A 19,764-nucleotide genomic window follows, 5' to 3' on the forward strand; every position below is an offset into this window, starting at 1 on the left:
TATAACTATTTTGGTAAATTTACTTTAGCGACACGGATTCAATTCATGTGGACCGAAGTATGGTGCAACGTAGCAATAAGACGAAACGAACACATCATGTTTAATATATGTTGTCACAAGATTTATTATCGAAACCCGGGTAAATACAGTTTTTATGCAATTGCAGTGCAGGCTTTGCAGCAATAAAACGAAACTTAAACATGCTTTTTACATAATTTCACGAAATTTATTATCGAATTCCGCCTGTTTAAAGTTTTAAGCCATAAAAGTGTGCGTTTTGCAACACTGCGTTTTGCAAGATAGATTCTATATTTGAAATATGAAATGAGTAAAATACACATAAAATAATTCTTTGGAACGAAAGCACTTGCATTTAACATTAAATAAACTGCAGTTTGTATTTTAGAAGCTAATATGTATTTAATGTTAATGCCATTGAGCATTTAATATTGGGGACTTAAAATGATAACTACATTCGTTTCAAGTTACCGAATTAATATACGTACCATCACTTAAATTATATTTCAGTTAAGATTTATTTTATTGAATTCTTGCATAGTTGATAAGTCTACTTATTGTTTTATTAATTTAGCTTACTGTACCTTATATAGCTTAAATAGCGATTTTTTGTGAACTTATGGAAGGTTTAAACGAATATCGGCACAACTTCTCTTATATCGGGATGCCATGACAATCGCCCAAATCTCGGTCCCGTCGAGATCTGGCATGTATGTTTTATTTCCGTTATCCAAATATCAAATCAATGATTATCTAATCAGAATTTATTTTCTCTAATGTGTCCCAATTAAATCGCCGTGGTTTTTAATTCCAAAAACAATAACGAAATCAAATGCATACATATGATCGATGGAAAGTAATCCAAATCAATTACAAGTATTGTAATAAATTATAATTACGGTAATGTGTTTTCCTGAAATATCTTACATCTTCCTAAACAGTATTTATTTAAAAAGAAGAGCATAATAATCAATGATCTTAAACAAATAAATATTATTCTATACAACTTTTCAAAGCTGCACATAAGATACGATTTATAGTGGCATTTGTGGCAATCAGGAATAGTAATTTGCTCCGGACGGTCATAGGTTCGGACATTTTAATATAAGGTTTAAAAATCGAATATTCGAATATATTCGAATAATGACAAACGAATATTCAAATATCATTTCCAGTATTCGTTCCCGTCCCTAATAGGGACTGACGAGGGAATCCGTATTGCGGCGCTAGAGTTGAAATTCTACGACCGTCGCAAGACGAACGACAGCGAAAGCATTTGCCAAGCATGTTTTCATTAATCAAGAACGACAGTCAGAGGTTCGAAGATACCGTTGTAGTTTTGACCATAAACGATGCCAACTGTCGATCCGCGGTGGTTGCTTAATTGACCCCGCGGGCAGATCCCGGGAAACTGAAGTTTCTGGGTTCCGTGGGGGTGTATGGTTGCAAAACTGAAACTTAAAGGAATTGACGGAATGGCACCACCAGGAGTGGAACCTGTGGCTTAATTTGACTCAACACAGGAAACCTCACCCGGCCCGGATCCTGCGAGGATTGACAGATTGAGAGCTCTTTCTTGGTTCGGTGGGTGGTGGTGCATGGCCCTTCTTAGTTAGACTATTGCCTGCTATAGCTCGGGCGTTCTCTGGTGCGCCCCTCGAACGTCTTAGAGGGACGAGTGGCGTTTGGCAATAACAGGTCTGTGATCCCCGAAAATGTTTGGGGCCGCACATGCGCTACACTGAATGGATGAGCGTGCGTCTTGCCTGGCCAGAGAGGGCCGGGAAATCCGTTGAACCCCATTCGTGCTAGGTATTGGGGCTTGCAATTGTGCCCCATGAACGAGGAATTCCTAGTAAGCGCGAGTCATCAGCTCGCACTGATTACGTTCCTGCCCTTTGTACACACCGCCCGTCGCTACTACCGATCGCTACAGTCAATGAGTTCTCCAGATTAGACCATTGGGCCGGCTTCGCGGTCTGCTCTAGGTGCGCCGAGAAGATGCGCAAGTTGACCGGCAAGAGGTTGTAAAAGTCGTAACATGGTATCCGTAGGTGAACCTTCGGATGGATCATTACCAAGACTATCTCAAAAAGTCGAAGCGCTTCGCAAATCTTACAACCACCGGCAAGTCGCATGCGGTCCAGGTCGTCGGGGCCGTGCGCTGCGGCAAAGCCGACAAAGCCGAGCGTGCGGCCGAGGTACTGGTTACCGCCCGCACTACTAGCCCACGTTGATGGCGGCGGCGTGTCTGACAAGCTGGAAACGCCAGGGCGAAATGCGAACGGATGCGGAATCCGCCTAAGCGTCCGGACTGTGGGGTACCTGTGGGGGCGGGTTCGCAACACCGAAGCGAGCGGGAACGCTCGCTCGGTTGTCCCGCAAGGTTCAAAGAGCGGCGACGCAGAGTCGCTGCCGCCCGTCGTTGTTTACGAAACAATCGGTCTCGACTGGAACCAGTACTAGTCTCCCTAGAACGCAAGTCTTCGCTCGCCCTGCACGGCGTCGAAGCGCTGGCCGTCGGTTACCTCACGGCGACCGCGAGTCGACCCGTCAATGTGCAGACAAAAACAACTATACTCGGCTCGTGCGTCGATGAAGAGCGCAACCAGCTGCGTGAATTAATGTGAATTGCAGGACACACTGAACATCGTCATCTTGAACGCACATTGCGGCCCCGGCTATTTTCCGGGGCCTCGCCTGTCCGAGGGTCGGCTAAACGTACTTATCCGCGTGAATTTTGCACGGGTTTTGGGTGCCGACAAAGCGTCAAGCGACGAGCAGTCGTGGTGTGAGGGGTGGACGGCGGTCGCTCGACAATAGGTCGAACAACTCGCGGTCGACTGACGATCGTCGCTCTCAAATAAACCCGGTTATCGTCGCACGACGATTATTCGCTGGTTCAACCATAGTCGCCCGACCATGGTCGCTCTCATTAAACCGGACCCTGTTGCAATTAACCGTCTCGGAAAAGTTACCTCCCCTTAAACCAGTTTGCATTCATTTTAAAAACGACCAATGATGCGTTGCGAAAATCATTTTTTCGATAACCAGTGGTAGCTCACTAAAGTGACTAAAGATTTGTCGTTGAAACTATCTGCGTAAACATTCGCGAATGTCACACGAACGTAAAATATTGTGTAGTATGTGATATTTTGTTTAAAATACATAATGTCCGCAGCATTGAAAGTATATGATTGTAATACATTTTTCGCGCTTACATGCTTTGTTTTGTGAAACGAAGTCGAGAAACGTTGCAGGTATTTTACATATATATACGATAAACCAAGCGACTGTATCTTAACGAAATAACGCATACTTCATAGGGTAATGTGCTTTAAATCAGCCGCGTTGTGGGAAAACGATGCTTAATGCATGTGCGTAAAGTGTCGTCCCAGTTTAGCATGTAAAGTCCGCACAGGCTACTCTCGGGCGAAATTTTCCGCATACACTAGATTTTCGTTAAAAAATACTCCCTTTAAACAAAAAAAAATCCATAAAAGTGGGAAGGTGTTGTCCTTGATAAGCCTGTGCGGACCGCATATCATTAAGGGAAGTTTTCTCTAGAACTTGGTTTAAATACTTTATACGTGTAATTTGCTTTAAATCCCTCTTTCCCATATAGCAGTTGCTATTGGGTGGTTTGCACCATGATATTTAGCCACACTGTCTAGACATGTCTAAGTAACAGCCGTTACTTAATTATGATGTTCTTACCTTGTTAATTAGCTTAGATGATGGTGAAACAACAATAATCCGTCGAACGTTATGTGTTACCAATGAATCGACGTATGATTGTTGCAGCAAAAACAACAGCACTAATCTTATTATAACAAGGCAGATGAAGGGACCACATTATCCCTCGCCGAGACTTAACTCTTTACCTTTAAGTGGTGACATTTTAAGCCAGCGCCGCTGACTCATGCATTCTGTACATCGCACGAATTCCCTAAATAATGTGGTTCAAGGTATGGATCGGTCATGAAAAAAGGCTCAACCTTTTGACCTTGAAGAACTGCTTGACCTTGAGCCGGCGTGACCGATGCATGACTTATTTGAAAATCCGTTAACGGGTTAATGCGATATCGACCGAAAACGAAAATAACGACGTAAACGTATGACCAAGTTATTTTCCCAATGGCAATATATGCTCCGGGGGCCTGCGTCTCAATCTGCGTCAAAAAGTTGGAATTTGTATTTCGTTTTCCCGTGAAGAAGTCACGCACGTATATCCATTATCTTATATGTGGGCATCGCTCTTGGAAAACGGGACGCGGGCTAATCAGGGACGATACTTTCCGCTTAGACTGGATTTTCGTTTGGAAGAGTCTTCCTGCTCACCAAACATTTAATTAAAGCGGAAAGTGTCCACCCTGATTAGCCTGTGCGGTCTGCACTGGCTAATCTGGGACGGCACTTTATTAACACGTATTAAGCCCCGTTCTTCCAGAGCGCTGCTGATATGAATTATATTGGAATTTTCTAAACATCTAAGACGCTTCTGTTCACACGTTTCTGCTCTCTCTACTTCCGGTCTTAGGTCGCCTCCCGCTGGGTGTTCGTCATGGTAGGCGTCATCTACATGGCCATCGGGCTGCTAGGCAAGCTTTCGGCCCTGTTCATCATGATCCCGGAACCCGTCCTAGGTGGCGCCCTGCTCTCCATTACCGCCGTTTTCATAGGTAGGAGTGATGGAAAGGAAGGAATTTCAGCCTTCTATGCTTTTAGCCCAGTTATTCCAGACTGCTGCTAAACAGTTCACATACATCGCTGTGGTCCCGATTTTTCGAATGTTCATGATAACTGCTCTTAGGCCCTCATTTAATCAGTAAGAAACTTTATTTAAAAAAATCATGTAACACAATAAATTTCAAATATTTTGATTATTTTAAGCACTTATTTTATTTAAATTCATGTTTTTTCAACATAAGTGATTCACGTTTTTATTGCAATTTTATTGCAACATGAAAAATAGTAAGCTTAAAGCTAATTTTTTAACAGTGGCAACAGCTGTAGAACTAAGTAAGCTTTTTTCCAGAAATCTTCGCTGGATCCCATTCATCATATTTAAATGTGGAAAAATGTGATTGCCACAATACGTGATTGCTTTGTACGATCGTATATTCTTTCTCGTGCAAAGAATACTTTTTCCTTTATTACATTTATAAATGTGATGTATTGTCAATTAATAATTCCAATTATATATGTAATGCTAAAACAGATAACATAAGCCTGACCTTGTGCATGTGTCCGCCCAGGTTTGCCTGTTAAGTCCGCAAACGATAAAATCAGGGACGACACTGTCTCTTTTAGCGAAAATCCAGTTTAGGCGGAAAGCATTGTTTCCGATAAGCATGTGCGGACTGCAAAAGCTAATCTGGGATGACACTGTGGCACTGTGCAAACACACACATACAAAACGTTTTCACAGACCGAGAATTATTTAAGTGTTACCTTTATTAATCGAAGACACTATTCAGTTTACCTCTCAAACTAAAAACTGTTTTAAAGCTAAAACAGATATTAATATGATATGTATTGTAATAAAACTTCGACTGCACACGTGTTTTGTGTTACCGTCGTAGTTATGTCAACTATAATCTCGTTTCAGGTGTAATACTCTCGAACCTCACCGAGATTTCTTTGCACAGCACGCGCAATTTGGCGATTCTGGGTCTTTCCCTGACGGTGGGCATTATGGTCCCTCACTTTGTGGAGACCAATCCGGACATCATCAAAACAGGTGAGAAACACTAATAATAAGAACAGACAGGTGTGGAAACACTAACATTGACATGACAGGTTAGGAAACACCAATAGTTTGCATACACAGGTAGAAAACACTTATAATTGGTGTACCCTGTCCGACTGACAAGTACATGGTGACACTGTATCCGCTTCCGGTTCTTTAAATTTATGTAAACTATATATAATTCAACAAAATAGTGCTGATAAATTGTTAATTTGTTGTTTGCAATGAATTTTGTACTCTTCATGTTATTACTAATCCAAATATTCATGTGCAATTCGTTTTTTATGTCCCCCACTATAGTAGTGGGGGACATATTGTTTTTGCCCTGTCTGTTGGTTGGTCTGTTGGTTGGTCTGTTGGTTGGTCTGTTGGTTGGTCTGTTGGTTGGTTTGTGCCAACTTTAACATTTTGCAATAACTTTTGCTATATTGAATATAGCAACTTGATATTTGGCATGCATGTGTATCTCATGGAGCTGCACATTTTGAGTGGCGAAAGGTTTAGGTCATCCTTCAAGGTCAGAGGTCAAATATATGTGGCCAAAATCGCTCATTTTATGAATACTTTTGCACTATTGAAGATATCAACTTGATATTTGGCATGCATGTGTATCTCATGGAGCTGCACATTTTGAGTGGTGAAAGGTCAAGGTCATCCTTCAAGATCAGAGGTCAAATATATGTGGCCCAAATCGCTTATTTTATGAATACTTTTGCAATATGTAAGATAGCAACTTGATATTTGGCATGCATGTGTAACTTATGAAGCTGCACATTTTGAGTGGTGAAAGGTCACGGTCAAGGTCATCCTTCAAGGTCAGAGGTCAAATATATGTGGCCCAAATCGCTTATTTTATGAATACTTTTGCAATATTGAAGATAGCAACTTGATATTTGGCATGCATGTGTATCTCATGGAGCTGCACATTTTGAGTGGTGAAAGGTCAAGGTCATCCTTCTAGGTCAAATATATGGGTCAAAATTGCTCATGTAATGTAACTTCTGCAATATTAAAGCTAGCAATTTTATATTTGACATGCATGTGTATCTCATGGAGCTGCACATTTTGAATGGTGAAGGGTCAAGGTCATCCTTCAAGGTCAAACGTCATATGGGGGACATTGTGTTTCTTAAACACATCTTGTTAATACTAAAGATGTAGTAGAATATTTGTTGATGGAAATAAATGTTTTTTGCTTATTCGTATAAAAAACATAGATTGTAACAAACGCAATAAAACCCATGTATAAGAATTGTACACCACTGCAACCCATTACTCAAATGTTACAGTTACCGTTCTTTGTATTCCCACTCTGTCTTACTATTTTTCTACTCTATTATTAAAGGGATCTTTTCACGCTTTGGTAAATTGACAAAATTGAAAAAAGTTGTTTCAGATTCGCAAATTTTCGTTTTAGTTATGATATTTGTGAGGAAACAGTAATACTGAACTTTTACCATGGTCTTATATAGCCATTATATGCATCTTTTGACGATTTTAAACCCTAAAAATTATAAAGCGTTGCAACGCGAAACGATTGAATAATTTGGAGAGTTCTGTTTTTGTCGTTAAATTTTGTGAAACTACAAAGATTGCTTATATAAGGTATAAAATACTTCATGTATATGTACTCGGCGGAATAGCTCAGTAGGCTAAAGCGTTTTTACTTCAGGACTCTGGCAGGACTCCAGGGGTCACTGGTTCGAAACCTGGTCCGGGCAATATTCTTTTCCTTTTTAAAATTTTATTCTTGATTTTTTACTGGAGCTTTTACGATCCAATGTTTACATTTATCAATATAAAGCATTTAATGAATAAGTTAAAAAATGCCAAAATCTGTGAAAAGGCCCCTTTAAAGTTATCACTTTATGCACAATTTAATCTACAAACGCTATATCATTCGCCAACAGTTTTCTAATGCTTAACGGGTTTTACGAGCTAAATTGTTAAATGCACAATGAATATTTATGGAGAATAATTTATGAAAGTTTTTAGTAAGTTGTGTTCTTATCAACTTTTGTATGAATGTACACATGTAATTCATAAATCATGCTCAAATTATTTCAATGAATAATTGTAAAACCAAAATATTAGATTTTAGCGTGTCTTTTTTTTCAGATAACGTTGCTCTGAGTAACTTTCTGAAGATGTTTTTCGGTAATGCCAACTTCGCTGGAGCGCTGTGTGCTTTTATTCTGGACAACACTGTACCAGGTAGGTGTACAAACTGTACCAGGTAGGTGTACAAACGGCAAGGTGACGAGTACCATATAAACAAGGTAGACAACTGGAGTAGACAAAAATGGCGAGCATTTGTATGTGAACAGAGAGACGCATCGATAATGTGAACCTCGTTCTGGGAAAACTGGGCTTAATGCATGTGCGTTAAGTGTCGTCTCAGATTAGATTGTGCAGTCCGAATGGGCTTATCAGGGATGACTCTTTCTTTTTTATGGTTATTTTCGCTCAACGGAAGCATCGTTTTTTTCGAAATCGCAGTTAAGCCGGAAAGTGTCCCGAATTAGTTAGTGCGGACTGCACATGCTTATCACGGGTGACATTTCAAGCCCGTGCCTTATGCCCAGTATAAAAAAGCGAGACACAAATGATTGTTGAGGAGCCCCATAGAAACTACGTCGACAGTCGGAATAAATGGCGACGAACATTTTTATTCAAATTGAAAGACGCATCGATTCTGTTCCCATCGAGGGTTAATTCAAAGTAGTTACTTACTGCTAAGTATTTCAAGGAATCATCAAAAACATAGTTTGGTTATAATTCGACTAATTTTTTAGTCTTGTATGCCCCCAAAGAAGGGCATATAGTGATCGGACCGTCCGTCCGTCTGTCCGTCCGTCTGTCCTTCCGTCACACTTTGCGTTTAGGTTTCGCGTTTAGGTTTCGCGTTTAGGTTTCGAAAAATGTTCACAACTTCTACGTCCCTTCACATAGCAACTTGATATTTGGCATGCATGTGTATCTCATGGAGCTACACATTTTGAGTGGTGAAAGGTCAAGGTCATCATTTAAGGTCAAAGGTAAAAAAACATGTATCAAAGCGGCGCAATAGGGGGTATTGTGTTTCTGACAAACACATCTCTTGTTTTCCTCAAATTAAGTTTTACCATCATGCTCAATGAAAATGGTGTTCATAAAAGTTGTTTTCTTTTTATGCCCCCGAAGGAGGGCATATAGTGATCGGACCGTCCGTCCGTCCGTCACACTTTGCGTTTAGGTTTCGAAAAATGCTCATAACTTCTATGTCGCTTCGGATAGCAATTTCATATTTGGCATGCATGTGTATATGGACAAGGCCTTTCCATACGCACACGAATTTTGACCCCTGTGACATTGACCATGAACTTAGGGTCCGCGTTTAGGTTTCGAAAAAAGCTCATAACGTCTTTCAAGCGTTTATAGGGGGCATAAGACATCCTATGGTGACAGCTCTTGTTTAATTCTAATTCTGACTCAAACCTGATTTTTGAGAAGGAATGTGTGCATATTGGCGCAGCTGAGATTTGAGATTGTTCATGTGCTGACCGACATTTTTCAGCACTCAGCTGTTTGGAAACTCGCATATCGCCCCATTGGTGCAAAAATGGTTCCTTTTTGCACCAATGTGGCGATATCATCTTCAGAGGTGAGCTAAAGAATTGAGAATGTTAATGATACTGGTCCTTAATGTTCAGTGGTTGTTTATAACTTTTGGTAAAGCTTGTGAATGCAATTTCAGAGTAGCTTATCTTGACCAAAAGTAGTGTTTGCTTCGCTGTTTAAGAATGTAAAAAAATATCGACTGAATATACTTATTTATTGACATTTATTCTTATACTGCAACTTTCTACCTATGGGTTTAAATAATTTAACTGCATGTTTATGAACCGAACGAAAGCGAACGGCAGTGCGATTTTGGTAATGATTGTTATCGTATTGATTTCGCAGGGACCAAAAAAGAGCGAGGCATTCTCGCTTGGAGCGGTGTTAAATCGGATGCCAGCATAACCAAGAAGTATTCCGAGGGCTACGAACTATACAATCCATGGATGCCGTCAGAGATGAGAAAATCAAGATGGCTGAAATTCATTCCTTTCCTTCCAGAACCGGAAACGGACATGACGTCATTGAAAGTGAATAACAAAATCGAACACGAGCAAACGGAATTTTTGTGATGTGGATTTGAATACTGCTTTGCCATAATTGCATTTGCCATAGCATTGCCTAGATATGTAGGTTTATATGCCTCAAGAAAAGGTTGCATATTGTATGTTTTCAGTTTACTGAAGTATTAATTGCATTAAGTGTGACGATTATTTGGGGTTGATATTTACTGTCTCTAGTATACTCTAACCAATATTGAAAACACAAGATGGTGTCTATTAAATGTATTGGGTGGGAACACGTGTATCAAATTATTAATCCACCGTTACATCACATCACATAAACATAGTGAGAAAACACTGTATGGAACCAAGCACTCGTTAAGAATTCCAAGTTTTCCCCATGCTATATACATCTCACACCAAATTAATTGTTTGATAATACGAAACATACCAGAATACCATAATTCTTTTAATGAAACAATTTTAATAACTGTGAAACAACGTTTTGTCTCTTAGGGATACATTTGAAATATTTTTTATTTTTTCTCAACTACTTTGGATTTTTTATATATTGAAAACGTACCTTTTTCGGGTAACAGGTTTAGACATTTTGATCATGTTGTTATAAGTATTTTTTGTATCTTTATTAAAATAAATTACTACATATAACAGCACATAGATGATAGAAGGGATATCAACCACGCTCTTTAAAATATATGTACCTATAGACACTGCTGAAAAGAAGTACTGACAAACGAGATCTGACATTGAGGAAGCATTTGAGCTGTTTTTTCGTGGAATTGACATGTAACGATGTGTGTACATAGACGATGTTCAGATATGTTTTATTTAATTTGATATGGGATTTCATGTTCTTTTATCCATTGCAATGTGTTATGACATTTTTGTACTAGTTTGTTTTTTAAGCGTGGCGGTAATTTGTTTTTTAGGCGGTGTGGTCGTATATGGTTTGTCTGAAATAGAGCGTTGAAAGTCTGAAAAAAACTTCTATTGATTTCAATAGAACATAATATATATTTATTTTCAACCGGGGCTTTGGTGATTGTATGGTTAAATGTGTATTCCAAACGTAAAGTTGAGGTATGTGGCATTATGGAAAGCAGTTTAAGTTTTCTACAAAACAAGAAATGTTATTATCTCATTGTTTAATAAAAAATGTGGTTAAAATCTCAGTTCGTTTTTATGCCCCCCCCCCCTTCAAAGAAAAGGGGGTATATTGTTTTGCACATGTCGGTCGGTCCGTCGGTCTGTCTGTCGGTCGGTCCGTCCACCAGATGGTTTCCGGATGATAACTCAAGAACGCTTAGGCCTTTGATCATGAAACTTCATAGGTACATTGATCATGACTGGCAGATGACCTCTATTGATTTTCAGGTCACTAGGTCAAAGGTCAAGGTCACAGTGACTCGAAATAGTAAAATGGTTTCCGGATGATAACTCAAGAATGCTTACGGCTAGGATCATGAAACTTCAAAGGTACATTGATCATGACTGGCAGATGACCCCTATCAATGTTCATGTCACTAGGTCAAAGGTCAAGTTCACAGTGACTCGAAACAGTAAAATAGTTTCCTGATGATAACTCAAGAATAATTAGGCCTAGGATCATGAAACTTCATAGGTACATTGTTCATGACTGGCAGATGACCCATATTGATTTTCAGGTCACTAGATCAAAGGTCAAGGTCACAGTGACAAAAAACGGATTCACACAATGGCTGCTAACACAACTGACAGCCCATATGGGGGGCATGCATGCTTTACAAACAACCCTTGTTAAGAACAGTGATACATGTACTTCTACGCTGAACTATGTATAGGAATATGTGTGTAAATATGTATCAGGTGTCTTTCAATGTATATTATGTTGACAGGATCTCTGACAAATTTCAATTATTGACTATACATGTTATTACCATTGACATTTAAAAATATGAATATTACACTTTGCTCTTGTAATTCTGTAAAATATGTGTCGATTTTGTTTTAATTTTAATTCGATTTATGCATACAAGCAAAAATATGCTTGGGAAATAAAATAATATGCTCTATTCATATGTTGTTTAAATTATTAATTTACATAAATTGCCCTTATGATGAATGATGGTGTATATAAAATGATGTCAATGACGGTAATACTTGATCAAATTTTACTGATGATGTTGATGATTATGGGGATAACGGGGTTATGATTAGGAAAATGCTGATTATTGTGAAAAAAAAAGATTTTGGTATTGATGAGGATGTTTTTTGAAGAATGTTACACGACAGCTAACTAGGCATGTAGGAATTACCACGATGATGTTCTATATATGTGTTTTTGCATTCATTACGCTGTTTACATTTATTACCATGTTTAACATCTGCCACGACCACTTGTGGCGCGTGTTCTATCAATGTTAATGGTGTGCAACAAGCATAATCGTATTGTAACAGGAATATCCAGATATACATAATGATATTGATCAATATAATACATTACGGGTGATCACAACACGTATCACCACATATAAGCCGCGCTCTTAGAAAGATGGGCTTTATGCATGATGTGCGGAAAGTGTCGTAAAAGATGAATCTTTGCAGTACGCACAGGCTTATCTGGGACGACACTCACCGCTTATTAAGTTTTTTTCGTTTAAAGGAAGTATCTTCATGTCGAAAATTACGTTAAGGCGGAAAGTATCGTCCTTCATTAGCCTGCGCGGACTGCACAGTCTTAGTTTGGACGGCAAATTACGCACATGGATGAAGCCAGATTTTTTTTATAAACGATGCACACATGTTCTTACTGCTGGGACGGTGAAAGCGCACAAGGAGCCGAACGCGCTTACCTGATTTAAAGACAATTCCAAAGCTCGGACATCTGAATGAAACTGCCTACAAAATGACCCACAGATATACGGCTAATTGTTTGCGTCTGATTGGTGTATTATAAATAATACCCGACCCGCCATCGTCTGCACGATGTGCTTACATTTTGCCGTTGCGTAGTGGATATGGTGTCCGCTTAGCGACCGGGAGTTCATTTGTTCGATCCCCACTGTGAGAGCATTCTAAAGATATCACCGATTGACAGCAAGTACGGGTTCTAGTCCCAGGAAACGGACTCAAGAGCATTTCAAATACGCCTTAGGCTTCGATGTAAAATACATAGCTTTAAACTAAACATTTAGTCGGGTTTCGAATACATATGTCTATTTCCGTAAAACGGTCGCAAAATTGACTGCAATAAAGGCCCTTATTGTCGATTTTGCCTTGCCAATAAAAAATATCCTCACCAGAATCATAATGAAAGACAATACGGGTGAATGATACTCTTCTATACAGAACGGATAATGGTATAATATGATATGCCATCATCTCATATCATCTTCGCCGGTAGTCCCATCTGAGACGCCGACCAGCTTTCTGAATGGCGTCTCAGTTCTGGGCGAGTCTGCCCGGCTGCTTCTTGCCCATCTGCTAATATCTGCATCCGGGTCGCGGCGCCAAGTATGGTCAGGCCAACCTTACGTTCTCGTCACTTTTGGGTTCATAGTGAGAGATTGCCTCGTCGCATTGCTTTCCAAGGATGCTGTCTATCAATCGGCAACGTCTCTCTCAAGCCTTACTCATGCAATAATGCGTTTTTGTAACGATTAAAGCATTGTTTTAAATAGTTGTTGACTGCATAAATAAACTTTACGCACGTTCGCAAGCCCAGGCTCATCCCCACGCATAACAGGTACATACAAGTTTAAATTGTCTAGGCCATATGTATTTTAAAATTATTTTCTAGTCTTTAAGCATCTAGCCGATGTGCTGCGCTACGGGGAACGGGCATTGAACCCGATTCGCCTTGGCGAGGAGCGCGTGTACCAACCACTAAGAGAATCTGACAGCCGAATGTTTCTGGTGTATCTGTGGCCATCGCTAAAAATTCCAACTGCCCCATTACCACAGCGGGGCCAGTAAACAAGAATATAGTACCGCGATAATTGAGGAGGGCGGGGGTAAAAAGAAAGTAGTGTTTGCATAACTCAATTGTTTATTAAACAAAGTATACAAATAAATATTAAACACATATTTTATGCATATATTTTATAAGACTTTATCTTTATAGTTAAATACTGGTTTAAAATAATAGAAAGCAAAGAAAATAAGTATATTAAACTTATATATAACATAATGAAACATGACTTTGAATTAACACCGTCTAAAAAAAATGGGTTAGTTCGTTGCATCAACTGTTGTCAAGTTTAGGGGTTTTAGAAGTATGGATACACCAAGGGGTAGGACAAAAAGAAGTTTTCTTGTCATTATTCAAACAAAGAATTAAGGATTGTTTTTATCAAGATATGAATTCACGATTAACGGAATCTAGTCGAGCCTTGTTCTACAGGCATCTTAACATAAACAATGATTTAAAAATGTACCTTACAAGCATCTCAAATGAAAACCATCGCATTGCTCTTTCTTAACTCAGAGTATCATCTCATCGTTTAATACTTGAATCTGGCCGCTGGCATAAACCCATTGCTACTCCTTATAATGAAAGAAAATGTACACATTGTCAAAAAATTGATGACGAATATCATTTTATTTTAGAATGTTCTTTATTAAATGACTTAAGAAAGAAATATATCGATAAAAAGTATTGGTTACGACCTAACATGCAAAAATGTATTGCACTTATAAATTCACAAAATGCACTAACATTAAGAAAACTAGCTTCTTTTACATTTCTTGGTTTTAAAGTTAAGAATTAACACAATAATCCTTTATATAAGTAATGTCATTCATTAAATTAACTCTCCTATACATGTATAGCCTGACATATTTCATTACGAATTGTTTAACTTAACATTAAACTAAAGCTCCTATACATGTATAGCTTGACATATTTCATTACGAATTGTATAACTTAACATTAAATTAAAGCTTCCATGCATTTATAGCTTGACATATTTCATTACGAATTGTTTAAGTTGCTTATCCTTTTTACCGGTAATTAAAATATTCATATGAAAAGTAACTTATCTATGTTTTGCTGGTGTTCATAATACTGTTCTTTCTTACGTTGTTCATGTATCCAATGTACACAGAAAATTATGATGCGTTAATATACTCATTCTGAGTGATCGGCAATTATATCTTGATCGCCTCTATTAAAGGCTCATCCGTTTATGTACTAATTATGTATGTTTTGTTTACTTGTGATCGGCAATTATTTCTTGATCGCCTCTTTTAAGCTCATTTCAGAAATTATGGGAATAATATTATTTTGTAATGTACAATGTATTTTTTTTATAATAATTATTTATCACTCATAATGGGCTTCTCCGCTTGTTTTCATGATTATTGTGTTGTCCATGCACGTTTTATGTATGTTTAGTTCACTTGTGAGTGTGGGCATGTGTGTATGGGAGTGGGTGTCTTCGTGTGCGCGTGTGTGAGTGTGGGTGTATGCGTATGGGCGTGCGTGTGTATAATTATCTTTATTATTTATTTATTTTTGCATTTTGCTTTGCCTACGTTGTTGTTAATTTTATTGTGAATTTATGGTGTCCTCATGTGCCTACTATGGCGTATTGGATAGAAATAAACACCTATACCTATCTTAATAAACCATACATTCAGCAAGCTGATTCAAATTTAAAATATGTTAATAGCAAGCAATTTTTAGTTGCTAAGAGAAAGAAAAAACCCATCTTATCTTTTTTAGGCCTCAACTAGTTGACATATCACATACAACACATAGATCTTATGCATATGGAAGGGTTTATCCGCCAGTACATGCTTATTGCTAAATGACAATTTCAAATTTCTAAATGACAACTGTTATTGCTTATTGACAATTTCACTTTGACATGTCACAACTTGCATTTTAATTATGTTACATTACAATTGAATGTTTGTTTCTTGCATTTTCTGTAGAAACAATTCAATGTTCATGCGCCTTAAGGCTTTTGTTCAGTCCCTTCATGAATACAATTTGTTTTTGGTGCAATGGAATTTGCGTTCAGCTTTGCAATATTGAAATGTTAATTTATACTACTGCTATTTACTTCTGCGCTTGCCTAAGTACATTTTAAATTGCTGCTGCTTCGATGATCTTACTATGAATGTACAGTGTTATTTTATTATTACATGGAACCAATAATAAATTTGACGTTCTAGCGCAAATTATTAAACAGGGAGACAACTCTGGCAGGTGTACGATAATTTCCGGCGTGTAGACTACTTTTGTCGAAACAATTATATTGGCGTCCGAGCTTGTTTTGCTGATAGTACATACCGCAAATAGATGTATTCGTTTAGAAAAGTTTATTGTAAAGAATATTATAACGCGTGTATTGTCGGGTTTATAGGTGCGTGCACGAGTGAGCGGTGGTTGTGTTTTGTGCGTTCGATGTATTTCCATGCTTATGGCGATTGTGCGAGAATACCACTCTAGCTTGATAGTCTCGCGATACTCAAATCTGTCCTGACAAAGTGATTCAACACTTCAACAAGGGTTGAACGCTTTGAGCACTTTGTGCACTGATTGCAAAAGGGCGGGAAAAAATACACTCTGGTGGACAAAAAACTACACCCAGTTGCTTATATGAGCATCAAAACTGCTAAGATAAACATTATCGAAGACACTGAACGGCGATGGTTTTTTGTTTGTTTTGAATCGGTTTATTTTGATTTTCTGAGTTATTTTTTAGCATATCGTCAAATTTTGCACTTTAAAAACGGTTCTCAATACATTATCCCCTGACGGATGGCACTTCAAACAAAATGCTTCGAACTGTTAAAAGGATGTTACATAAAAAAGCTACATGCGTGAAAGACATTCATAGACATTCCCTGTGTTCTGCGTTGCATAGATGCATTTCCAAAAAATAATATATCAGTCCGTTTGTTAACGGTTATACGCATTTAAATAAAACAGGCTTATAATTACTTAACATTTAACAATATCATAAAATATGAATTTTCAAAATAAAGAAACCTTTGACAGTTGCGTAAATTCTAAAATAATGTAAAAAAAACAACAAATCTAACTAGATGCACGAACGATTGGACAAATTTCGAAATATAGCTGCAATCTGGTTATTTAATTTTAATGATTTTTTTTCAATTTTAAGGAAGTATTGTTCTTACGGTAGGGGGGGGGGCGGAGATTTATGAAAAATGAATATGACGAGCAAATCTTAAAAATTATTTAACTGGGTAAAGTCAACAAAATATCCATTGACGATTCCAAAGTGCGCATCTAGCCTGCTTCTGCCGTTTTACTCACTCGCAGAGACAGGGCTTTTTCGACACAAGTAGCTAGTGGTTTAATAGTAAACATTAACTTGGAGTTTACTGATACCGATATTTCTGGTTCTCCGCATTATATGAATTACTTATTACAAATTGTCATATCGCATTTGATTAACTTCATGTTGCGTTATGCCCTGCAACATGCTTAATTCATATTGCTTACGTCTTGTTGAATTGCTAGTGTAATTTCTAGTGTAATTGCTAGTGTAATTACTAGTGTAATTGCTAGTGTAATTACTAGTGTAAAGTCGGAATTTACAAACAGTATGTTGGTAACGAATCCACAAAGTATTTGTCATATACCAAAATGCAATTGTAATATGTCACCATGAAGCTATCGTTAAGTAATATGCAATTGTCATATAGCAACATGAATGGACTGGCGGACATGAAATGTTTGCTCAGCAAATGTAACTAGGCAAAATGCAACTGCTATGTATCAGAAAGCATATGCCAGTAGTTAAAATTAGAATGTCAGTTAACAGCATGAATGTTCTGTATTAAAATAAGATTGTCATTTAACAGCATGCATGTTCTGTATTAAAATAAGAATGTCATTTAACAGCATGCATGTTCTGTATTAAAATAAGAATGTCATTTAACAGCATGCATGTTCTGTATTAAAATAAGAATGTCATCTAACAGCATGAATGTTCTGTATTAAAATAAGAATGTCATTTAACAGCATGCATGTTCTGTATTAAAATAAGAATGTCATTGAAAAGCATGCATCTACTGGCGGATATTCCCTTCCATACTTATTCAGGTAAAGTTTACTTGTTTATTGTACTGTTTTATTAGGTAAATTGCATACGATTACAAGTAATCCTCATTTCGAAAGTTGAGTTGGCATTTGGTTTGTGATTAATGTCTATTTGAAGTTAATGGACGTAATATTGTTTTCAATTACTTGTCAAACGTCACATATAGTATCATTGTAACGAAGGTGGGTTACGATGATCAAAACGTATAACTGTTGGCATGTTTGAATTTAACTATTAATTTCATACTATTTTCATCGCATATCTTCGTAACACTGTCTTTATCTAATCAAATCGTACCTAGGTTGGTAAAATTGTATCTTATTCAAATTATTCATTTTAATTGTTTTTTTACTAGTTTATCCCCAATACGGCATGGAAATTCATATATAGAGCAAATTAAAATGGAAAGCAACGTGAGAAAATAAGTATGCACAGTTACCTCATTAACGAACAAAATAATTATCTACTTTTTAATTAAATGGTTTCTCTTTTTCATTTCAAATGATTATATTTCTCATACTGTTTTATACTATTATCAATATATGTTGACCATCTTACACCTATTTCTGTATATTGGGTAAGCGATGACTTTGGAGAGGTACCAGTTGACCAAAAAACGGGTATAAATTGACCAAAATGGGTTTGAGTTGACCACAGTACGGGTTGAACAGTTACCTAACAGGTGTCTTCAAACAGACACATTTAATGAATATTTTTCTTTTATACGCTTAAATGGCAGATCGATCTTGTTTTTCTTTGCATCTAAAATGTGTAGCTCAGTGACCCAGTTAATGTTTACGGTTTGTAACTCAGGGGTCCTGGGTTCGATTCTCACATGCGGTGCTGATTTTTTCCATAGGAGTTTCCTCTGCCGAGACTGCAGAGCCCTAGCCTAGTACTGGTGAAGCCCAGGAAGCATAATTAAGTGAATTTTTTGCCTAAATGTTAGTTAAATACACGGGCATAAACACCATACAAACAAACACATAAAGATGTTAGTATATGTAGGACAATAGTGAAGATTTCCCATAAAGATGGTACTCAGATGATCAAAGCAGATAAGATCATATTTCTGTGAAGAAAGTGTAGAAACTTAGATCAGCAAGTGTAATATCTGACTACGTTACAGTTATTATCTCTCGAATCTATCATTATTCTACATACTGGTGACTTGTTTTTATAAATAAAAAATAATTCACTGGAAAACATTTTCAGATATGAGCTAACAGCAAAGAGCAGCTGCTCTTTTAAGGCAGGCAGCAGAATTGTTGAATGTCAACACAAGTGACAGGAGTACACAATACCAGCACCTGCATCAGTAACCTCTGTCAGAAGCACTAGTGCTGCAAAGGCAATTTTTGCTCCCGACAGTAAAAGAAGGAGGCATGGACATGCAAATACAGGAAGTTTGGCAGTGCCAGCACTAGACTATTATACCCAGGAGTAATAAGGTAGGCATCACTAAAGAGGCCCTGGTCTGTGCTAGATATTTTGGAACTACAGTTTATACCACACTCATTCTTTTTTAATGTAAAGATGTCTATTGTTTCATAATATTCATGCATATACATCTTATTTTACTGTGTAAACTTAAAGAAGCCATTTATTATTGAATACTTCCTACTTATTGTTTACAAGACATTCTGTACTTTCAATTTGTTCTGGAAACCCCCTACATAATTAATGATGAGGAAAAAATGCTTTTAGCAGTTAACTCTAAAAAGGCTTATGGTTTGAGTTCCATAGTTTTGGATATTTCAAACAATGGCGAATTAAAAAAATTAATTCCCAAGTGTACCCGTCCATTGCT

General features: G+C 37.6%; 1 protein-coding gene and 1 pseudogene across 1 annotated transcript; both read left to right on the forward strand.

Annotated features, from left to right (window-relative positions):
* Window positions 1-2,590: 2,590 nt before the first annotated feature.
* LOC127843304 (5.8S ribosomal RNA) lies at window positions 2,591-2,732 on the forward strand (annotated as a pseudogene).
* A 1,830-nt stretch (window positions 2,733-4,562) lies between these two features.
* Window positions 4,563-11,945, forward strand: LOC127840850 (solute carrier family 23 member 1-like). The gene is made up of 4 exons (XM_052369285.1): window positions 4,563-4,700; window positions 5,630-5,761; window positions 7,889-7,984; window positions 9,716-11,945. Exons 1-4 carry the CDS (start codon window positions 4,583-4,585, stop codon window positions 9,940-9,942), a joined length of 573 nt encoding a protein of 190 aa, XP_052225245.1. The 5' UTR covers window positions 4,563-4,582; the 3' UTR covers window positions 9,943-11,945.
* Window positions 11,946-19,764: the final 7,819 nt, after the last annotated feature.

This window comes from Dreissena polymorpha, chromosome 8 (genome assembly GCF_020536995.1).
Source record: "Dreissena polymorpha isolate Duluth1 chromosome 8, UMN_Dpol_1.0, whole genome shotgun sequence".
Taxonomy (NCBI): domain Eukaryota; kingdom Metazoa; phylum Mollusca; class Bivalvia; order Myida; family Dreissenidae; genus Dreissena; species Dreissena polymorpha.